The sequence below is a fragment of the Crocodylus siamensis genome, chromosome 3 (assembly GCF_052110815.1).
Source record: "Crocodylus siamensis isolate JL-2025a chromosome 3, ASM5211081v1, whole genome shotgun sequence".
NCBI lineage: Eukaryota > Metazoa > Chordata > Crocodylia > Crocodylidae > Crocodylus > Crocodylus siamensis.
The window spans coordinates 99,044,110-99,064,635 of NC_143397.1; the positions used below are offsets into that span (position 1 = coordinate 99,044,110).

At 44.4% G+C, this 20,526-nt stretch overlaps 1 protein-coding gene across 1 annotated transcript in view; it reads right to left on the reverse strand.

Annotated features, from left to right (window-relative positions):
- Positions 1 to 20,526, reverse strand: part of SHOC1 (shortage in chiasmata 1) — a 99,524-nt gene that overhangs the window by 49,102 nt on the left and 29,896 nt on the right. The window contains exons 7-15 of the mRNA XM_090037653.1: positions 17,794 to 17,932; positions 15,761 to 15,868; positions 12,721 to 12,850; positions 12,008 to 12,102; positions 9,091 to 9,336; positions 6,543 to 6,671; positions 4,714 to 4,783; positions 4,401 to 4,515; positions 3,613 to 3,815 (exon numbers count right to left, since the gene is read on the reverse strand). Coding sequence (XP_089893779.1) covers positions 3,613 to 3,815; positions 4,401 to 4,515; positions 4,714 to 4,783; positions 6,543 to 6,671; positions 9,091 to 9,336; positions 12,008 to 12,102; positions 12,721 to 12,850; positions 15,761 to 15,868; positions 17,794 to 17,932 — 1,235 coding nt within the window. The remainder of the gene's footprint in view (positions 1 to 3,612; positions 3,816 to 4,400; positions 4,516 to 4,713; positions 4,784 to 6,542; positions 6,672 to 9,090; positions 9,337 to 12,007; positions 12,103 to 12,720; positions 12,851 to 15,760; positions 15,869 to 17,793; positions 17,933 to 20,526) is intronic.

Here is a 20,526-nt window from a genome sequence, read left to right on the forward strand (position 1 = left end):
ACTGGTATCTGTGCCGTTTAGGCTCCTGGCATGCATTCATTTAAAGACACAATGGGCACATCTACATGTCACCTTATGTTGCTGTCATGGATGGAGGGAGAAAATATTATTGGGGGTGAGAGGGTGGGAAGGGCTGAGTGCATGTGTCAGGGTGAGAACTACAACTCCCTTTGGGCAAAGCACGGTATGACACATATGGTTAGCCCCTTCCTCAGCCTCACAGAGCTGAGGGTATGTGGGGCACTGCCCTGGTTGCATGCTGAGTGGCATTGTGGTGCTACTGGTGTTGCCAGCCACCGCAAAATTAGTTTTGGGGGGAAGGGCTAAGCCCCCACCAAGCCCTAGCCTTGTGCCACCTATGGCTGGCATAACAATGCGCTCAATCACCATATGATGTACTACGGCGACTTAGCGATCATATGACTCTACATGCGACTGGCGGCTACTTTGCCACAGTGGTGTGCTCCCCCATTTTAGTGCATTGCTATGGTGAAGTAGCAGCTAAAACTAACTGTGTGAATGGCACAGTATGGGCAGTTAATACACCATGCTTTAGTACTTCCAAAGTACTTTCTGAAGTACTAAAGCACAGTGCAGTAACAATATCACCATAGGGCAATGAGTAGATGTGCCCAATGACATCTAATCCTCAATCCTAAATTGTACCTCTTGCCATGCCACACATGCTCCTCCTGATCACAATCCCGACTTCCCCTGCACTGGCAAGGGTGAAGGTCCGAGACCCAGGATGTCAATCAGCTGATTGTTGGCTCTAGTCAGGGGCCACCCTGGGGTCTTAAACTGGCCCCAGTGTGGTCTGTAGTCAACAATCAGCCTACTGTCAGCCCCAGCCCCTGACTGCCTCAGAGGACGTTCCAAGACCCTGTATGGTTCCTGGCTGGAGCTGAGAGTCAACTGATTGTTGGCCTTGGACCTCATCAGATCCCATTGTTCATTTAAATGAATGTCCCCCAGATTTACAGGGCATTTATACATGTGCTCCAGGAGGCAGGGAGGGAGGGTTTGCTTTAAGTAGAGCAGCCCCAAGAGCTACTCTAATTAAAATGCCAGGAGCTTTATGTGTCTGTGCTGAAAAATGGTGGTGGGGGTGCTTTAACTAAATCTTGTCAAATGAGCTTTAGTTAAAGTACCCACACCACCATTTTTCAGTGTGGGGAGGCCAATACACATGACACTGGTATCTGCTGGAGTGCAGTAATTATCACACTCCAGCAGACTCGATTTATCAAGTCTGCTCCAATGCACTGTAATTACAGCACATCAGAGCAGCCTCAATGAATAGGCACCCCAAAATGCTTAAAATTTAAGGTGCAATACAATGTAGAATATTTTTATGGCTGGTTTGCCATTTTATGGAACCTTAAGTTGAATGCATATGTAGCATCCTTGCTGTTTATGCTATGATTAATATGTTAATCATGGCATAAATGTAATGTGTAGAGGGGTCTTAAAGTCTTGTCATTTGGGGTGGGAAGCAATTTGGTTATGGATATGGTAACCATGTTCATTGGAAACATTTTATATTTACGGATATATATATATAGAAAGCGTATAGCTTCCTGCTATATATGTATGTTTATAATGTTATAGCCAAATATTTTGCAATATGACGTGCCCCTAGAATGTTGCCAAAGGTAGGTGCCAGGGTTCTTCCATGTGGCATACAGTCATGCTCCATATAGTTGGGGATGGTCCTGCTTTGAGCAGGGGGTTGGACTAGATGATCTTCTGAGGTCCTTTTCAACCCTAATTTTCTGATTTTATGACTCTACATGTCACCATAGTGAGAAAACTCCAGCTGATCAATGAGTTTTCACTACCACACAAGCAGCTGAATTTGCTACAAGTCCTGGACCACTGAGCTATCCTTGAAAAAACCAGAACTCTATGAAAGTCTGATAAACAGATTATAGGATAGAGATGGGCATTTCTTTGTGACTGTAGGGGATAGGACTGAAAGCAATGGCCTCAAGCTGCAGCCGGGAGAATTTAGGCTGGAGATAAAAAGGTACTTTCTGACTATGAGGGTGGTCAAGCATTGGAACAGGTTACCTACAGAAGTTGTGGAATCTCCAACACATGAAATTGTCCAAAGCCAGTTAGACAGACACTTGGCTGGGATTGTTTAATCAGGGATGATCCTTCCTTGAGCAGGTGACTGCATTAGATGACCTTGTGAGGTCCCTTCCAGCCCAACTTTCCTATGATCTTACTGTTCAGTATTATAGCAATACCAATGAATAATAGAAATTTATATTTATTTGAAATTATTTATTACCTTTCATTCAAGAATTCTCCTGTCATTATGTATTTTACTGAAAATATGAAGGGCCTGATATGGCTAATTTTCAGACTTCAACCTGTTGTAATTATTTTGCACTTGCTAAGTGCTATAGGTGGCCATGTTCGCATGTGTTTAGTGTTTATGTAACAAGTGCTGGGTGGATGGGAGACTCTGGGGCTGCAGCGTGGAAGCACCATGCAGCTGGAATTTTCCGCACGGGGTCTCTCAAGGGGAAGTCCAGGGCCTGTCAATAATGTGACAGTTGCCGCTTCGGGCCAATAAGAAAGCGCCACATGTAATTAGACCACCCTGCATCACAGAGAGTATAAAAAACATTGCGCTGTGAACTTTGGGGTCTTTGCGCGCCCGACGGAACATACGGACTGAATTGACTCGGAGCGACCTTCGGCCTGGCCAGCCGGAGGGGAGGACGCCAGACCCGCCTGATCCCGGCGACCCTTCCCGGAGATACAACACCAGTGTGAGTGGGTGCTCACTGGTGCACCCAGCATAGTTGATTTTGTTTTGTTTAACCCTTATTAATAAAATTAAGCCTGACCTTTAAAGCGAGCGTGATCTGCGTAAGCCCAACTATCAAAAGATCCTGTCCACATGGCGTCACGAACAGGATGGTCGGCTGCAGATCATGACAGGGATGATCAGTCCCGCTGTCAGGCATGTCCTTGGGCGTCCAGCTGCAGGCAGCTTGTGGACGCTCATGAACTTTGGCGCCATCTGCAATTTCATCAGGCTCCCAGCCACACCAATAATGACGGGACCCAAGTATTTTGTGTGTGGCTTGGGGAAGACCCCAGGAGACCTTGGGAAGCCCGTCTTACAGGCCACGCTCTCGGCTGCATATTAAGAGATCCCGCAGTCGCTTTCTCTATCCCGTTGGCCCAAGGGGAGCAGGTTGCCGCAGCCAGCGAGTTCCCCCCTCCCGAATGGGATGCCACCCCCTCCCAAGAGTGGGACGGTTGTGTGGAGGCGATCGCGGTGCTTGCAGGTGACAAGGGGTGCTTGCAAGGAATCGCTCCCCCCTCTCCATCCACGATCCCTGGCGGCGTCAGTCACCGGCGGCTGCACGCCCTAGCTGAAGATCTCGGGGTGTTAAAAGAAGGGAAAAAGAAGGGAAAGAAAGTCGCATGCTTGCGTGCTTGTCTTGAAACCCTTGTATCCACCCTTAACCGCTTGAATGATTATGAAGTGGCGGTCGTTACCATGAGCCGTGCCAGCAAAGATGGCACCCTTCAACAACGGCCGAGCGGCGGAGACAAGCCAGAGCCCCTGCCCCCTGCTCCGCCTACTGTCCCACCACCATATTTGGGAGACAAGGCACCGCCTCCACCGGTGACGCCGCTATATCCGCCACTCCTTGAAGGGCGGGGCAAGACTCGTCCTCCTCCTTCAGCGCCTCCTCCTCCAGAGCCTCTTCCTCCAGCGCCTCTTTCTCCAGCGCCTCCTCCGTCAGCGCCCAACTCCGTGCCAACCCCCCCGCTTCAGGTTCATCCTATTGAGATTGTGAAAACCCGCCAGGACAACGACGGCAACATTATCACCGAGCGAACCACTAGAGACCGTGATCGTGGTGAAATGAATGAACTCATAAGCAGGACAGCCCGCCAAAGCGATGAGACGCCAACCCAGTGGCTAGGACGTCTGGTTTTGGAATGTGGTCATGAAACGCTCAGCCACCGGGAGGCTGTAGTTTTGACCACACATGGAAGTTACAGCTTAGGACTCCTACCCGGATCCAATGTCCTAGAAATTGCACGTACCCCGTGGCCTATTTCGCTTCCTGCTCTAGTGGCAGGAGCCATTCACGAGAAGCCACATCAAGCACACGAGGGGGCCCAACCGATGCACGCTCTGCATTCACAGCCATTTGCTAACGCATTAGCTGGCACAGTGTATTTCTCTATCCCGAAGAGACGTTCCACGATTGATGCCAGCATATCTGTTTTCACCCGATCAGGAAACAAGGGCAATAGCGACGATGGCGACGACAATGATGGGGACAAACATCACTCCAGTGATGACATACCTACCTCTTCCAGGCCACCGGATTCCACATTCACCGGACCAGGGGCATCACCCAATCGACCAACACAACAGCCTCGTCATGGTTATGACCCATGGCCTCAGCGACATTGCAAGGACCCTCTTCAACTTCAGATTTCCCCGGCGATTTTACAAGCCATGATCGACATCTATGCAGATAATCCAGAGCTCGCAGAGCTTCAAGCTAGCTCTCTTCATCATCAGCCAATTGTAGCGTTGTACCAGTTCCAACACAGATGACGACAACGACAGCATAAGCACGGAGTACCAACACACCCTGCACAAGCCCTGCTAGCCAAAATCACCAACTTCATCCGTGAAGCACCACGTCGGTATCCCGAACATACCCCGGAGGAACGCGCCTGTTTTGGGTTCCTCCTAAATCACGCTGGCATGAAGAAGGAGATACTTCGTAACCTAGATGAGGAGACTCAGAGACAGTTAGTGGTTAAGCTTGGCTTCCAGTTTACCCCCAAGCCAAAAAACTAGTATGGGCGGACGCTGATACTGGGGATCCAAGCGCCCGCCGGTGCAGTGATATTAGCGATCCTCAGCAGCCACAAGACATCCCCAACTTGGAAAAGCCTCCTTACCAAGTGCTTAACAACGCCACCTTGGAGTCCCACCCCTACGCAGTCGTACCAGTCGTCCACCCCATCACGAGACAACAACTGCCAATTCGTTTCTTGTTAGATACTGGTGCAGAGATTACCGTCATCGATCCTGCCACCACCCCCCATACTCCCACTCGACACACCATTCATGTTGCTGGCGTTAATGCTACCTCTACAGTCCCACTAGCCAAGGTACGTCTCGGCAATCCAATAATAACCGTAGTCGCCGCATTGGGACATCTCAATCTGCTTGGTGTATCGGAGTTACGAGCACTATACATGAAAGATCTCATGTGCAGCACCCTCCCAGTTACCGGGGCTGTATCTCGCCTGCCACCTCCGTTCACACCGTGACTGAAAGACCCGACAGCCCCTCCGTGGCGGTTCACCCCTATCCATACCAAACCTCATCTGATCCCATCTCTGCTTGCTCTCCTCGATAGCCTTATGGCGGAGGGAAAAATCGAGCCGGTGCAGTACAGCCATTATGTATCCCCTGGTTGGGGAATACCTAAACCGAAAAATCCCTCTAAAGCTCGCCTGGTTGTCGACTACCGTCAAGCCAATAAACACTCAGACTTAGTCCAGCTTGTCCCAGTTGTAACACTACCGGACCTCCAGGCGGAACTCTTACAGGTCATGACCCAAAGCTCTTGGACTGCTACCACCATTGACCTGTCGAATATGTTCTTCACCCTTCCTCTTTTTGATCCTGAGGGAGTCCTGTGTATGGGTATCCAAGGCCGCATATTCCGCTGGAGGGTTTGCCCTCAGGGATATTGTAACTCACCTGTGCTTGCTACGGCCGCCATGAATCAATCCCTTCAGTGTTTTCCTAACTCCCATTGCAACGTGAAATTCTTCAACTATGTAGATGACATCTTGGTCATGGGGACTCCACCAGAATCCAAGCTGCCACTTCCACACCCCTAGTAAAGTGCTTTTGCAAACCCTGCTCAACCTCAACAGTGGAAAAAACCTCTGGGCAGAAGGACCTCTTCAGGCTCGAGGGGGATGGGACCCAGACTTTAAACCTGGGGACCCTGTATGGGTTGCCTTCCCAACCTCGACCCCCACTAAGTATCCACCCACATTTCCTGGCATGGTCGTTGAACCCACAGCTTTAGCCCATACCTACAAGCTCTGTTTAATTGACTCAGTCGATGATCATGAGCATTTAGTATATTTCAACTGGCTAAAGCCTCGCAGTGTTTTGTTAAGCTAACAACTGTTTGTTTTCTAAGTCAGGTAACCCCTCCCGATGTCTGCCTGTCGACAGGACGAGGAGGCCGATACCGAACCTCTCATCCGCCCATCCATTGCACTGCCACTGCGAGACCCACAGGCACTGCCCCTGTCATTTGTGGGGCTATGGGTGAGACTTGTGGGGAGACCAAGGGGATCGGGAGCAACTGCCCCCACATTGGGACTGAGTGTAATCCCACGCCGACGTCGGAAGCTATGGTTACTGTTTTTGATCTATTTCTTGTTGTTAACTAATGTCATTGTAATGCTTTCCTTTACAAAACGCGCGAAGCGAAGTTTAGATTTATCCCCATTACCCGTTGCGGATAACTTATTCCTCCGCACCTCACGGGAGTGGATGTTACTTACTGGACACACCTCAGGCTCAGTTTGTGCCCATGCACCCACCTCAGCTGCAGATAGCCCTTTTCGTATAGCTGTTATCCCTGTTAATTACACGGAGTTATTTTTGAGTTTTACACGTAATTCTTCCGGTAACGAAACTATCCACTATTTAGCATGCAGAACGACTTGTTCTGTTAAAACCCTTACTTATGCATAGAAGTGGAATGGTACCCACCCGATTAATTGCATGGTCCAAGATGTGCCACAGGGTTGCTTTAATCTTACCCATGGGCCACCTTGGGGAGCACCGCACTCCATCGTGCCCGACCCCAATAATGTCACTCTTTCTATCCCGTCACTTCCTCAAGCCGTTTTACAAACAGTAAAGGTTAAACTTTCTACCCTTGACACCCAGTGTTTTTGGCCAGGGTGTCACACTATTCCGTGTACCTTCAAAACGTCCATGTCCAGGAGGGCTTTTGAAGATGTTACAGTATTCCGTTTGTTTTCCACAAAAGCTTTTATGACAATAGGGAGCAATTTTGGTTTATCTGCTCACCGTAAGGCATTCAAAACCTTTACCAACCACTTTAGCCAGGATCTCAAGTCATTATTAGCCCTTTACGACACAAAACACCCCCCCACTAGTGGGGCTAATTCCAGCTCCCCATGACACCATGTTTTATTGCCAACGGGATGAAAATTCAGCCCAGGCCATTTTATATAGTCATTTTCCATATCACTTGAACGTTTGTTGTATCTTGGTGCAGGTTACCCTATGCCCTTATCAGTTTTCCAATGTCACTCATTGGACTGCCCCGCTTACACTCACAAATAACGCTCGGGAATGCCGCAACGTAGTTTCCACTGACCAAATCACAGGTGTCATGGGAGAACCAAAATTCTGGTCCAATATGACCCACACTGAGCGTAGGAAGTTTGCTACTGGATGGACTTTGTATGGTATGTTCGTCCCTGGTGCTTCTGCCTCTGCTTTAGCCATTCAGCAGTTACAGACTTTAGAACTGTTGGCAAGACTCGCCAATGGTATGGCAGATGCTTTAGAAGTGTTTAATCGCCAGCTGCAGGACACCTCCAAAAAGGCGTTCCAAAACCGTCTTGTACTGGATTTTATGTTAGCTAAAGAGGGTGGGTTCTGTGCGACATTGAACCTCACTGCACCACATGAGACTTGCTGTCTCGTCATTTATAATGCCTCAGAACCCCTCTCCAAAGCTATCAACCAAATCCGCAAGGTAGCAGAAGACACACGCACAATCGTTCAGACCCCTTTTAATTGGTTAACAAGCACATTTGAATCACTATTTAACCTTCGGCTTTCACCATGGTTAGTAAATCTGTTAACCCCCCTGTTTACAATCTTGATTGTGAATTTAGTTGGGTCTTGTATTGGCCTAGTTGCCCATTGTATCCGACGTCAGGTTACATCTGTCATGCTTATTGCACATCACAAGCACTTTCCCCAGACAAATGTTAACCCCCAAGAAATGAGGCGAAGCGCATTATAGAGCTAGTTCAGTAGCCAAGTTCCATTTCTGTTTAACTAGTTAAATTTAATGGTAATACTTACCTTGAACTGAACTAGACATGTTAAGGTTCCTGTTCAACTGCGCTTTGAGTGTTTGGGTCGTTGCCCCATTTTCCCTCTAAAGTTTAGAGTGTGTTAAGTAAAGGAAGCAACTCCAATGTTCACAGCTGTTTGACGTTCCTTTTGTTATCTTATTATTGTAGTAGTTCGTTTACCTTTTTGTTGTAAGCCACTTGGCTCACATGGCCAGGGGGGCATGTTGTAATTATTTTGCACTTGCTAAGTGCTATAGGTGGCCATGTTCGCATGTGTTTAGTGTTTATGTAACAAGTGCTGGGTGGATGGGAGACTCTGGGGCTGCAGCGTGGAAGCACCATGCAGCTGGAATTTTCCGCACGGGGTCTCTCAAGGGGAAGTCCAGGGCCTGTCAATAATGTGACAGTCGCCGCTTCGGGCCAATTAGAAAGCACCACATGTAATTGGACCGCCTTGCATCACAGAGAGTATAAAAAACATCGCGCTGTGAACTTTGGGGTCTTTGCGTGCCCAACGGAACGTACGGACTGAATCGACTCGGAGCGACCTTCGGCCTGGCCAGCCGGAGGGGAGGACGCCAGACCCGCCTGATCCCGGCGACCCTTCCCGGAGATACAATACCAGTGTGAGTGGGTGCTCACTGGTGCACCCAGCATAGTTGATTTTGTTTTGTTTAACCCTTATTAATAAAATTAAGCCTGACCTTTAAAGCGAGCGTGATCTGCGTAAGCCCGACTATCAAAAGATCCTGTCCACACAACCTTATGGTAAGATTGCTTAATAACTTATGCTGTTTTAATTTCTTTCATTATTTAGGGTGAGAAATTTTCTGAGGGGCAGTACTGTTGAATCTGTTAATGAACCAAGTGATTCTCTGCTCTTTTCTGTGTCATTTTCATCATTGAACATTTTTAACAAAAAACAAATATACTTACTTTCTAACTGAGTTGATGTAATTCGTGAGAATGTTTCCACCTGAGTAGGAAGCAGGCTATTTGCACTAGTCAAATCTATATTTACTAATTGCTCTAAAACATCTGGTGATACCAGATTTAATCCCGAGTAAAGCCACCAGTCTGCTTTCAATGGGCTAAACACTAGTGTTTCTACTTTAACGGACAGTAACTTCTTCAGTTCTGTAACTGAACGATGTTGGCATGTATGTTCAGCAGCTGGATGCTCTAAAAAGAGAAAATATTCTGTATTAAAAAACTAGTAATGTGAGAAAAAAACAAAGCTTGGAAAACAAAACCCCTTCTAAATATTTATGGCTTAGATTATGTATCTCTTTTTGGATATACTTCTCATAACAATTCAGGATCCTAAATTGGATATAAGAAAAAAAACAACTATTTTACCCACATTAACACAAAAGACAAAGTATGAAAGAGCTGATTTTACTAAACTCTCTACCTGTGATTTTAACTCTAGTGTCTATACACCTGCATCTGTGCTTTACACACGATGCAATATTTGTTCATTCTGTGGGTTTAACTGCTGTGCTTACAAGCAGCTATTATAGTCAATACTTGGAGAGAAAACCCTAAATAGTAACTAGATTATTTTACAAAGGAATTAGATGACATCAATTGCTAATCTGATCTGGAACTATCAGAGGACAATGGGGGACAATGAAATGTGTGAACAGTGGCAATGGGTTTTTGGCTGCTGTTTCATAACTCGCATGCTGGGTTCAGAAATAATATATGGTTTATTGGTTTTGCTTCTGCACTTCACTCCCTAATGTGTTCTTTTGACATTAGAAACTTAAACTCCCCATAATTATGATCACATTATGGAGGCTATTAACAAGGACTTTCAAACAATAGTCGCACATAAATTACATTCACTTACAAAAACTACCATTTCCATTAAAAGTAATTAGCAGCAGGTGAACTGAAGTTTTTCCAACAAGAGCATGACTAGTTGTTTTATGCTATGTGTTCTATTTAGCACTAGTATGATCTCCCACCTGGAGAACGGTTTTGTTTTGGCAGAATACATTAAGAAATATGTAGACAAACTGCAGAGGGTCCATAGAAGAGCAAGAAAAATTATCAGAGATCTAGGAAACATGACAGAAGGAAAGGCTCAAAGAATCAGGATTATTTCAGCTGGAGAAGAGAAGACTGATGGAGAACCTGATAAATCATCAAACCCACACAAACTTTGTTATAGAGATGGAAATTATTTTATATGTCCACCGGGGACAGGACAAGTAGAAATGGGTCCAAACTACAAGGGAGTCCTAGGTTAAACATTAGTATGAACTTTCTGATGACAAGACTGTTTAAGCACAAATTACTCAAAGAGGTTATGTAATCGCCTTCACTGAGTCAGGCAGGGATGATCCTGCCTTCAGCAGAGGGTTGCCCTAGACAATTTTTGAGGTCTCATTCAGTCCTATTTTTCAGTGATTCTCTGAAATTATTACTGTGGAAGATGAATATTAGGCGAGCTAATTAGTTGCCTCATGAAAGGTTCTTAGCCAGCAGGGTCAAACTGATTTGGGTCAGAAAGGAGCATTTCCCCTTGGTCACATGGAATGGACTGTGGGAGTTGTTGCCTTCCACTATAGCAGGTATGTCAAACATGCCTGTGGGCCACATCTGGCCCAGGGAGCTTCTCATGGGCTGAACCACTCACCTTCATGGGTTGGATTCAGCCTGAAGGGATCCCTGCTGTGGCTGATGGAACGCCTGAGGCTGCAGTAATAATCTCCACTATTTTGGCGTGGCTCAGGGAGTTACCTCCCCTCACTTTATCCCTCTTACTTGCTCCTGAAATCAAGGGTTTTAGTTGCCTCTGATAACCAAGACCAGTAGCAAGGAAAAAGTGGGGAGGGGTGTGGTATTAACTCCGGATTCCAGACTTGTGCTGCAACTTCAACTTTGGCTGCCATGGGAATTAATGCCACTGCTCCCACCGCTCATGCACTATCCAGTCTGCAAAAAGTCCCACAGTCTGGATCCAGCCTGTGGGGCCTAATGAACTTGACACCCCTCTTTATAGCATTGGACATGGTCTTTTCCCTAGGATCATCTGAGCATATATAAATCCATAGGCGACTGGTGCTGCCTTAGTAAGGGAGGAGCATGTGCCCCCCCAGCAACCAGTCAGAGTCTGGGGGGGGTGCCCCCTGTGGCCAATCAGGCTGACTGGGGGGGCTGCCCCCGCAGCAAATCTTACCGGCCAGTGAGAGGCCACGCTGCTTCTGAAAATGGCTGCAGCTTACATCAAGTGCTTGCGCTCCCCATCTGGCACTCATGGGGGGGCACCAGCAATCCCACCTGCCCCCCCCCGCCCATCACCTGAGCAGGGAGTGCTGGCTGACAGGGGGTGCACCGGCACTCTCAGGGGGTGCATGTCACCACTGTATAAATCAACTACATTCTAGTTGTTGCAGTGGCAAGACATTTGATCCCTAGCTGTACCTTTGTCATCCTAGGGCTCTTGTGGTGTTTCAGATTTTGTTAGACTCAGACTTAGATTCTAACTTAGACTCAGTGGAATGCATTTTCAGCACGTGAACAGGAGAGGTACTTATGAATTCTTTTATAAAACATAGCAGCCACATCTAGATGTTCATGAATGCACAATGCCAACTAAGCATTACATTTAGCACTTGCAAAAGGAAATACAATTTAAATGTGCAGTAGGCTTGATTGCACACTTTTTTCATGACGGTTAATGCACAGTCAATTACTGCACATTAAGAATCTTGTGTAAATGTGCCCATTCTCATTACATTTTCTTGAGCACTTTCCAGGCCAATTTCAATGGTTCCGTGGTCCATTTTCATATAAACCTCTTCACTATCAATTCAGTATAATAGAACTTATATCCCTTTACCTTCAAGCAAAAGAGAATTCATGGCATTTTGATATTTCTCCGACTGCCACACCAAGCACTCTAAGTATTCTTTATTTGACTCTGTAATCAAAATACTAAAAGGAACACACAAAAAAAGACACATCAGGCAAGAAACTTAACATCATGCCTTTGGATTTCCAAACTGATTTTCTATTAATAGATTTAGGGAAAGCAATTTTGCAAATGAATTTACTGTGTTGGGGGAGGACGAGAATGGAAATTTTCCTTTAAAAATGATACTTGAGTCTTAAGGGTAGCAAGACTGAAGAGGATGGATACGCCAACATGCAACAGCTCTGCTGCCACTTCATAGCTTGATTGGAAAAGATTTACTTTCTGTCCTCATGTTATGATTGTCAATACTCAGTTTCACTACTGAATACTTGGGTGAAATGATTCCTATGCAAGTATAAAGGATGAAGCTGCATTGTCAAGCTATTTAGCCTTCTAGAAGGAGGAAGATAACAAAAAGTGACTCTTATGGTCTGTTAAGCTCCCTTCATGAAGACCATGCATATGAAATATCTCCTGGGGGAAAGCATCTCTTCAGAGTAAAATATCTAATAGACATAATCATCAAAGTGGCATATTTTGTACAAGAAAGCCATAATTTAAGAGAATCCAGTAGAGTTATTGTTGCACTAATTTAGAATATTTTGTACCAGTGTTGTTCCTATTAAAGTTTTAATTACCTGTTACTAACAGGAGAAATAGGTTCTGCCTGAAGTCCAGCACACAGTGAATTCAGTTGTGATCTTTGTGATTTGCATGGAGGAGTTAGAGTTATTTCCAGCTCATTTTGAGGACATAAAGTGTAACTAACTAGAAATTACAGAAAAATCACATCACAATGTTAAAAAAAAGAAATGTAAATATTTATGTACCGTATAACCCTAACATTAACAGTATTATATATTAAAATATCTTCCTAATCATTTTAATCACTTACACAATAAAAACAAATTGCTTTTAGGTAGCCAGGGGAATAGTAATGCATAAGACATTTCCTCCCCCTCCTTCACATTTCTACTATTCAGTTTTAGAAATATGTTCACAGTTAGAACTATCCATAATTAAAATAATTATTTATTCTTGTTTTAGGTTTTTTAATATAAAGTTGAGGAGGTGTGACCCTATCTTATAGCCCACCGTGACAATTATGTGGTTGTGTTGTTTGTATGGGTGTTATATGTTGAAAGGTTTTCTTCAAATGAGTTTTGTTCTGGCAGGGAAAAATTTTAAGGCTGGATTGCAGAGGGCTTTGGTGTGGCCTGGCTAATTGCATTCTGCCCTCTGGATGGTGCTGGAAGGATTCCTTTTCTGAGAACTCTGGGTGTCTTTACACATGCTCTGGGGCAGAGGAGGCGGGGGGAAGGGACATTTTAATTATAGCGGCTCTCAGGAGCCGCTCTAATTAAACTGCCTGCAGCAACTCATGTATTCAGTGTCCCACACTTCAAAATGGCAGTGGGAGCCACTGTTATATTCTGTCTTCCTCAGTTCTGTGGTAATGTTTTCCCTAATTATTAAAGTTGGGATTTTTTATCGCTAAATTTCCTGTAATTGAGTATCTCACTTTGCAGGAAGTTTGTATTTTCAAGGCCTTGGCTGACTCAGGGTCCCATCATACCCACACTTAAAATTACAGATTATCCTTGCTGTGTTTGTAAGGCCTCTCCTATTGATAATGGGAACCAGAAAATGTGCAACTCAGACACCTCAGGGTTTGAGAGAGAGGTTTATTGCTTCAAGTGTAATTAATAGTCTAGTCTAGTCTTGTAAATTCTCCTGACAAGAGGATGTCCACTGAAATCAATTCAATCCCAGATGGGCCCCTAGCAGATGTTACACTTAAGATGCAATTAACCTGTCAATCACACTATAAGTAGTAACCTGGCCACATGTTTAGGCAATTAATGGCATGACAAAATGAGAAACCAGCCTTAAAAATATTTCACAAAATAAACTAACCATGTCACAGGGTATCCCCTCCATACATTCTGATGCCTGCAGCTTCCTCCACGTTTGGCAGGCTGACAGCTCATCAGCTGGGTTGCATCCAGGTTGCAAGGGGTTGCAGGGCTCAGTGTGACCCAGAATGGTGCTTGCATTGTCTCATAGCTCCAGCTGGGGCTGAGCATCAAGTTGCATTCTGGTGCTGGGTCATGGGGAGCTTCAGGGTGCCTGTAATCCAGCAGGCTGACTATTTTTCCCTGCCATTCCCAGGAAGCTGGGAAGCATGGCACTTGACATCCCAACCACATGGACCCCAAGGTCATGATAGATTCCCTGATCCCAACATCCCTGTCCTTTTCTAGTTTATTAACTTTATCCCATTGCAATTAGTTTCCTACCATTTATTTTGTTAATAGAACTAAAGAGGTGTTATCAGGGCAGCAAAAGTTTCTGTCATTATTGAAACAATTACTGTAGAATTACTGTATTATCCCTATGTATTCCACTCTTGGAATACCTGTGTTTAATATCTGAAACTTGTGACCAATGATATGTATTGGCCCATGTCTGCAGCTCATGAATAAGACATTCTAAAGTAACAGTGGAGCAGAGGCAACTGTTCATTAGTTCTTTCATGCAGGTGTTTTTTGGGCTAGTACGGAAGGAGGCCAGGTCATGGAGTATATATAGAAAATACATCTTGAAAAGCACAGTTAACTTGAAGTAATGGTTCTTTTTTCTTCGAGTGATAGCCCATAAGTATTCCATTTTTGCTGATTCACAAACAGTAATCTTAAGTACAGGAAGTGAAAATTCAGAATCTAACTAAATAATGACAGTGAGACAGCTGTGCCAAAGCAGCTGTCTGATTTAGATACTTCAAGCAGTGGAGCCAAAGCGGAATGAAGCACTGTCAGTAGAAGTTTTATCTACAACCAGAGTATCCTTACTGCCTGAATCTAAAGTAGGTCTCACCAGTCTATTGTAAAAGAGAAGCTACAAGTGAATTCTCCTCAGCTTCTGCATTTATTTTGAAAGCTGCCTATGAACTAAATATTTGTTAGTTTTAGATATATATAATAGGATTCTAAATATCCATCCATGAAGGGCATAGCTGCCTTACAAACACAACAAATGGGATGGTTGGTTCAGTTATGACTGAAACCCCGTATCAGGTATGAAAAATGGGAAGAATATGTGAATAAAACCCCATCAGCAGACCAAAGCCACCTAGTTAACCAGAGAACTACTGTGAATACCAGACTTTTCTACATGGGGACACCCAGGAGAATTAATATGAATCAACTAAAAGTGCAAAGTCAATGTATGCAATTTAGTATGGCAAGGATTAAGCTATAAACAATTAAGGCACCTTCATAACTAAATGAGCAACCATGTAAGTATTTAACACGCTTTAACTTATGTGTGTTAATTGCACAACTTTATTTGATTTGCCTTAACTTTTCTGATTGTCCCTGTGTAGACAATCCCTTAAACTATTTATAAAGCTAAACAATAGGAAGAGACACAAATAGTGCATATAGTTCCATCTTAGTCATGAGTTGTTAAAAAGAACTGAGGAATAACTGGATTTGCTCTGCATTATTATTCTATAAAGGGGAAAACATGAGGGAACTTGGGGCATAACCTCAACCAATGGACACTGTTGGCTAAACCATTCCAATTCCAACAGCATGTGTAAGTGGAATGTGTATGAACAACTGCTTTAAAAGAATTATTCTTAAATGCCTATTACTGGATTTGCCCACTCCCTACCTGATTTGCTCCATTCCACTGTATTTTGGCCTGGAGTGAAACATGCCACTTCCACTGTAGGACAATATTTGGAAATCTGTATTTCACTTGTAATTTTTGCAGTAAGATCTAAAGAAAAAAAATGCTACAAATAGTAACCATCTAATTTTATTTCTCTCTCAAAACCTTGAATGTTTCTTTATTGACCTCTGTTGTTAATTGACTTCACCACGATGAAGGACTGCAATTACCATTTGTTACCAGGTAAACAGTAGGTTTTTATAAGTGACAATTGCCATAAAAGACTAGATGGACCTCTGGCCTGATCAGGTACCTGTGTGGCAATGATTAGTACCAGAAGCTTCAGAAGAAGATGGAAGAAACTCTGTATAATTTAGATGTGGCTGATTTGACATTTTTCTGACTCACTGCTAAAACAAGAACCTGGCTGGGATGTATTCATGAGCATAATGGTGCTGGGAAAACCTTCAGATGCTTGGCTGGTAGGCATCACACATGTGCTCAGGGTTAAAGTGATTGCCACATTTGGGATCAGGAAGATTCCTGCAGGTCAGATTAGCAAGGGCCACTGGGTTTGCTTGTTGTTGTTTTTTGCCTTTACTACTATAACCTTTAAATATTCTTATTATTGATATAAATGTATACTGCTTTTTAGAAATATGGACTAAATAATGAACTAAATATAAAATAAATAAATAATACCCTATGACAATAAATTCTGCAAGCTCATTTTGTTTTGTGTGGCTAATTATTAGCTTTGGATTTGTCACCTCCTTGATTTCATTTAATGTTTTCCTGTCCTTACATTTTTATAAACTGCCAACGCAAGTGTTTTAAACTACCAATCCAGAACTTAGACTGATCTTGTTGATTTCTGTAATAGTCCCATATCACAAGATGAGTTTGAATCAGTTGTGCAAATTATTCTACCCGAGTTTCAAGACTGACTATATATTAGCTCGCAGCAGGACAAGTCTGTTAACTCAGAAAAGGACAGATTGTTGATCTTGAAAGTGGTGGTGACGAGGGAGTTCCAGTCTTGTATGACTAGGGTAGGAATGAAATGGACCACTGAGTCAGGTGCTATGGATTACTGACAGAGATGCTAGTTCGGTTCTCTCTTCTCTTCCCCCCGCCCCAAACAGGAGGCCACAGGCAACATCATGTGGCACATGAACCACTGGAGTCATAAACAAGGTCCAGAGTTGGGTGGAACCCAGCTCAGGTCAAGACCTGAGCAAAATTATGGAATTATGGAGCCTTCCATTGCTACAGCTATACTGATATTCCCAGTTACAGTATGGTCAGCTTGCTGTGACCGTGTTAAGTTCTTTTAACAGGCTGCCAAACTTTTCGTAAAGAATGAAGGTTAGAGATGAAAATGGTAATTTCTAATACTTTAATAGTAAAAGCTGAATAGAATTTCAAGGAAAAAGGAAAAGATACTTCTATAGCCTGAGGGTCATTCTCCTTCTGATTATCAAAGGCCCATTGTAAAAGCTGGCAGTAAGAAAGCTTTCTAAAGAATAACTCACAAGAAACTGTAATTGAAAGTATCAGGCAATCTAAATAAAGTAGGTGCAATCAGCTCCCCTTTTAACTGCACGGCATCAGCAATATATGTGCTGCGACTGTGCTGCATATATTATTGTAACCTAGTTTGGGATGTCTTTCAGAGTAAAATTAATCTCAGCTGGCTAACATATTCAATTCAATGCTCACAGTATTCATGAGAAAGCAGGGATTAGAATTACCCCTTCAACTCATTTAGCAATGTCTGCTTTGGAGATTACCACACAGGCCAGGATTGAAATATACTACCTACAAAAGATCACTTATTTTTGTTTGTTTATAGAGAACCTTTAATGCTTTGAAATTTTGATAAAGCATATTCCATAGTTTCATATACAGAATGGGACTTGCTCTCATTTGGTTTACACAAACATAAATCTTTAATTGAAGATAAAAGAGTGCGCAGTCTTTGTAAATTAAAGAAGAATCCAGCCCACCATTACCAAGAAACAAATCCTCACCTTTTCCAGTGCTCTCATTCACTATATCTTCTGGAGTTAAGTTTAATACATTTTTCAGTTCTAAGCATGATGGAATCTCAGCTTTCTCTCTAAAGTTGTTTGATTTGTTGGATTCTAACATAACTGGTAGCATTAGTGACTGAAAAAAATAATAAATAGAGTAGATCTGGTTAGGAAAGTTCTAAATTAGATCTTTTTGCCTTAACTATTTAATCCTGATTTTTTTATGTTTAAATAGTTTGCAGAATTTTAGACTGAAACTGATCAAAGATCTTTTAACAAAGAAAGCATGTTATATAAAAAATAGAATTCAGCTGGTGGCAAAACTATTCAAATTAAAATGAGTAACTGATTTGCATACTCTGTGGGGAAAAAAACTGAGTTGAGCCAGGTCAGAGCAGCCCTCAGCTGGCAGGCTGAGCACCCAGACCCTTGGCAGCTGGGGCTGCTCTGACCCAGTTTAATGTGCTGTGGTCCTGGGTGCACATTCAAATGGCACACCCAAGAGCAATAAATACTGGCACAATAAGCACTGAAATTTATTGCTCCGCATAAATTCTGTGTCCAGTTCTGTATACCACACTTTAACAAGGTTGTGGACAAGCTTGAGAGAGTCCAAAAAAGAACCACCCATATGATCAGAATCTTAAAAGGCAAGCCATACATGGAAAGGCTGAGGGATCTGGGACTCTTCAGCCTGAGGAAAAGAAGGCTGAGAGGGGACCTGGTAGCAGCTTACCGCTAGACTAGGGGAGTACATCAAGTGCTTGGTGAGCAACTGTTCATCAGGGCACCAAAGGGGAAAACCAGGAGTAATGCCCACAAACTCCTGGAAAACCAATTCAGACTCAACATTAGGAAAAACTTCTTCACAGTCAGGGTGTCCAGACTGTGGAATAAGTTCCCTCCAGAGGTGGTGCAATCACCTACCCTGGAAATCTTCAAGAGGAGACTGGACAGTCACCTTGCTGGGGTCACCTGACCCCCAGCTACCTTTCCTGTTTGGTGCAGGGGGTTGGACCTGATGATCTTCCAAGGTCCCTTCCATCTTTACAATCTATGAATAAACCGCATGTGTAGATCTACCGTCAGTGAAATTTTTTATAGTACATCTCAACACTGGTATGATTTCCTGTGGCAGGGGAATAGAATATGCTATATGTTTTGACAAATTTATACAGGCATACCTCGGAGATATTGTGGGTTCGGTTCCAGACCACCACAATAAAGCGAATATCACAATAAAGCAAGTCACACGAATTTTTTGGTTTCCCAGTGCATATAAAAGTTATGTTTACACTATACTGTAGTCTATTAAGTGTGCAATAGCATTATGTCTAAAAAAAAAATGTACAGACCTTAATTAAAAATACTTTATTGCTAAAAAATGCTAACCAATGGAAAAATGGCGCCAATGACTTGCTTGATGCAGGGTTGCCACAAACCTTCAATTTGTAAAAAATGCAATATCTGCGAAGCGCAATAAAGCGAATCGCAATAAAACGAGGTATGCCTGTATACACCTTTTCAAGTGTAAGAGTAAAGTGTTTCAGAAAATAAGTGTGCTCTATGTATCAAAAGCTTGCAAAATACTGGTCTAGGGCCTTAATCCTGATCTCCTGTCTGCCAAACCCCCACTGACATAAATGGGAATTTGCCAGAATAAGGACCATGGTTTTGGGAGTGTGGTTCTAGTATAAAAATAACATTTGACTTGCACATTTTTTCTTGCAACCAGCAAAACATATGCAAGTGTATCATATCATAGCTGAAATAGCTACTAGGCCTGTGCAAATGGGGAAGTATTCGATTGGGATTCTGTCGATCTGGAGGTGATTCGATCACTGTCTCTATTTGATTCAGCCAAATCAGAATCAGAGATTCGGCACCGATTTGGAGATTTGGATCAGCTGCACAGGAGCAGGCACAGTCGGGAGACTGCAGGCTCTCCCGCGGCTCCTCCAGCTGTGGCTGCCTTTGCCAGGGCAGGGGGGAGCTGCAGAAGCCCCCATAGCTGCCCTGCCCAGCTCCATCTCCCACCCAGCTGCAGTCTCCCAGCACTTAAACCCCCCCACAAAAATGCACTCACCAGCTCTGGCAGCAGCTGTGGGGGCTTTGGGACCACATGGTAGAGCCCCTCTCCCCTGCACAGCCCCTGCTTCCCATTGACCCTCCACCAAACCCTGCTCCCAATGGGTGCCCCGCCAGCCCCAGCAATTTAAAAAAAAAACAACCCCCCCCCAGCACTCACCAGCTGCAGGAGCAGCAATTGGAGCCTCCGAGGACTTGTGGCAGAGCCCCCACTGCATGGTGCAGGGTAGTGGGGGGCAGCGGGGATCACCCCTTCCACCTGGCAACCACACAGCAGCTGCCCCATTGTGAGGGTGCAGCATGACTTGCCAGGGCACCGTGTACTGTCTAGGAGCTGGGGCTGCTGGGGCTGAGTGGTGAAGGGCTCCGGCTGACATATAGAGTTGCCTCAGCTCCCAGACAGTGCATGGTGCCCTGCTGAGCCACTCTGCACCCACGCCATGGGGCAGCTGCGCAATCCCCGCTTTCCCACACTGCATAGGGGGGATCTGCCATGAGCCCTCAGACGCACTGATCGCTGCCATATCTGATGAGTGCGGGGCTTTTTATTTATTTATTTAATTGGGGGGGGAGGCAGGCAGCCATGGCAGGGAGATCAAGGAGCGGGGGCTGTACAGGGGGCGCTCTGCCACATGGCCCTAG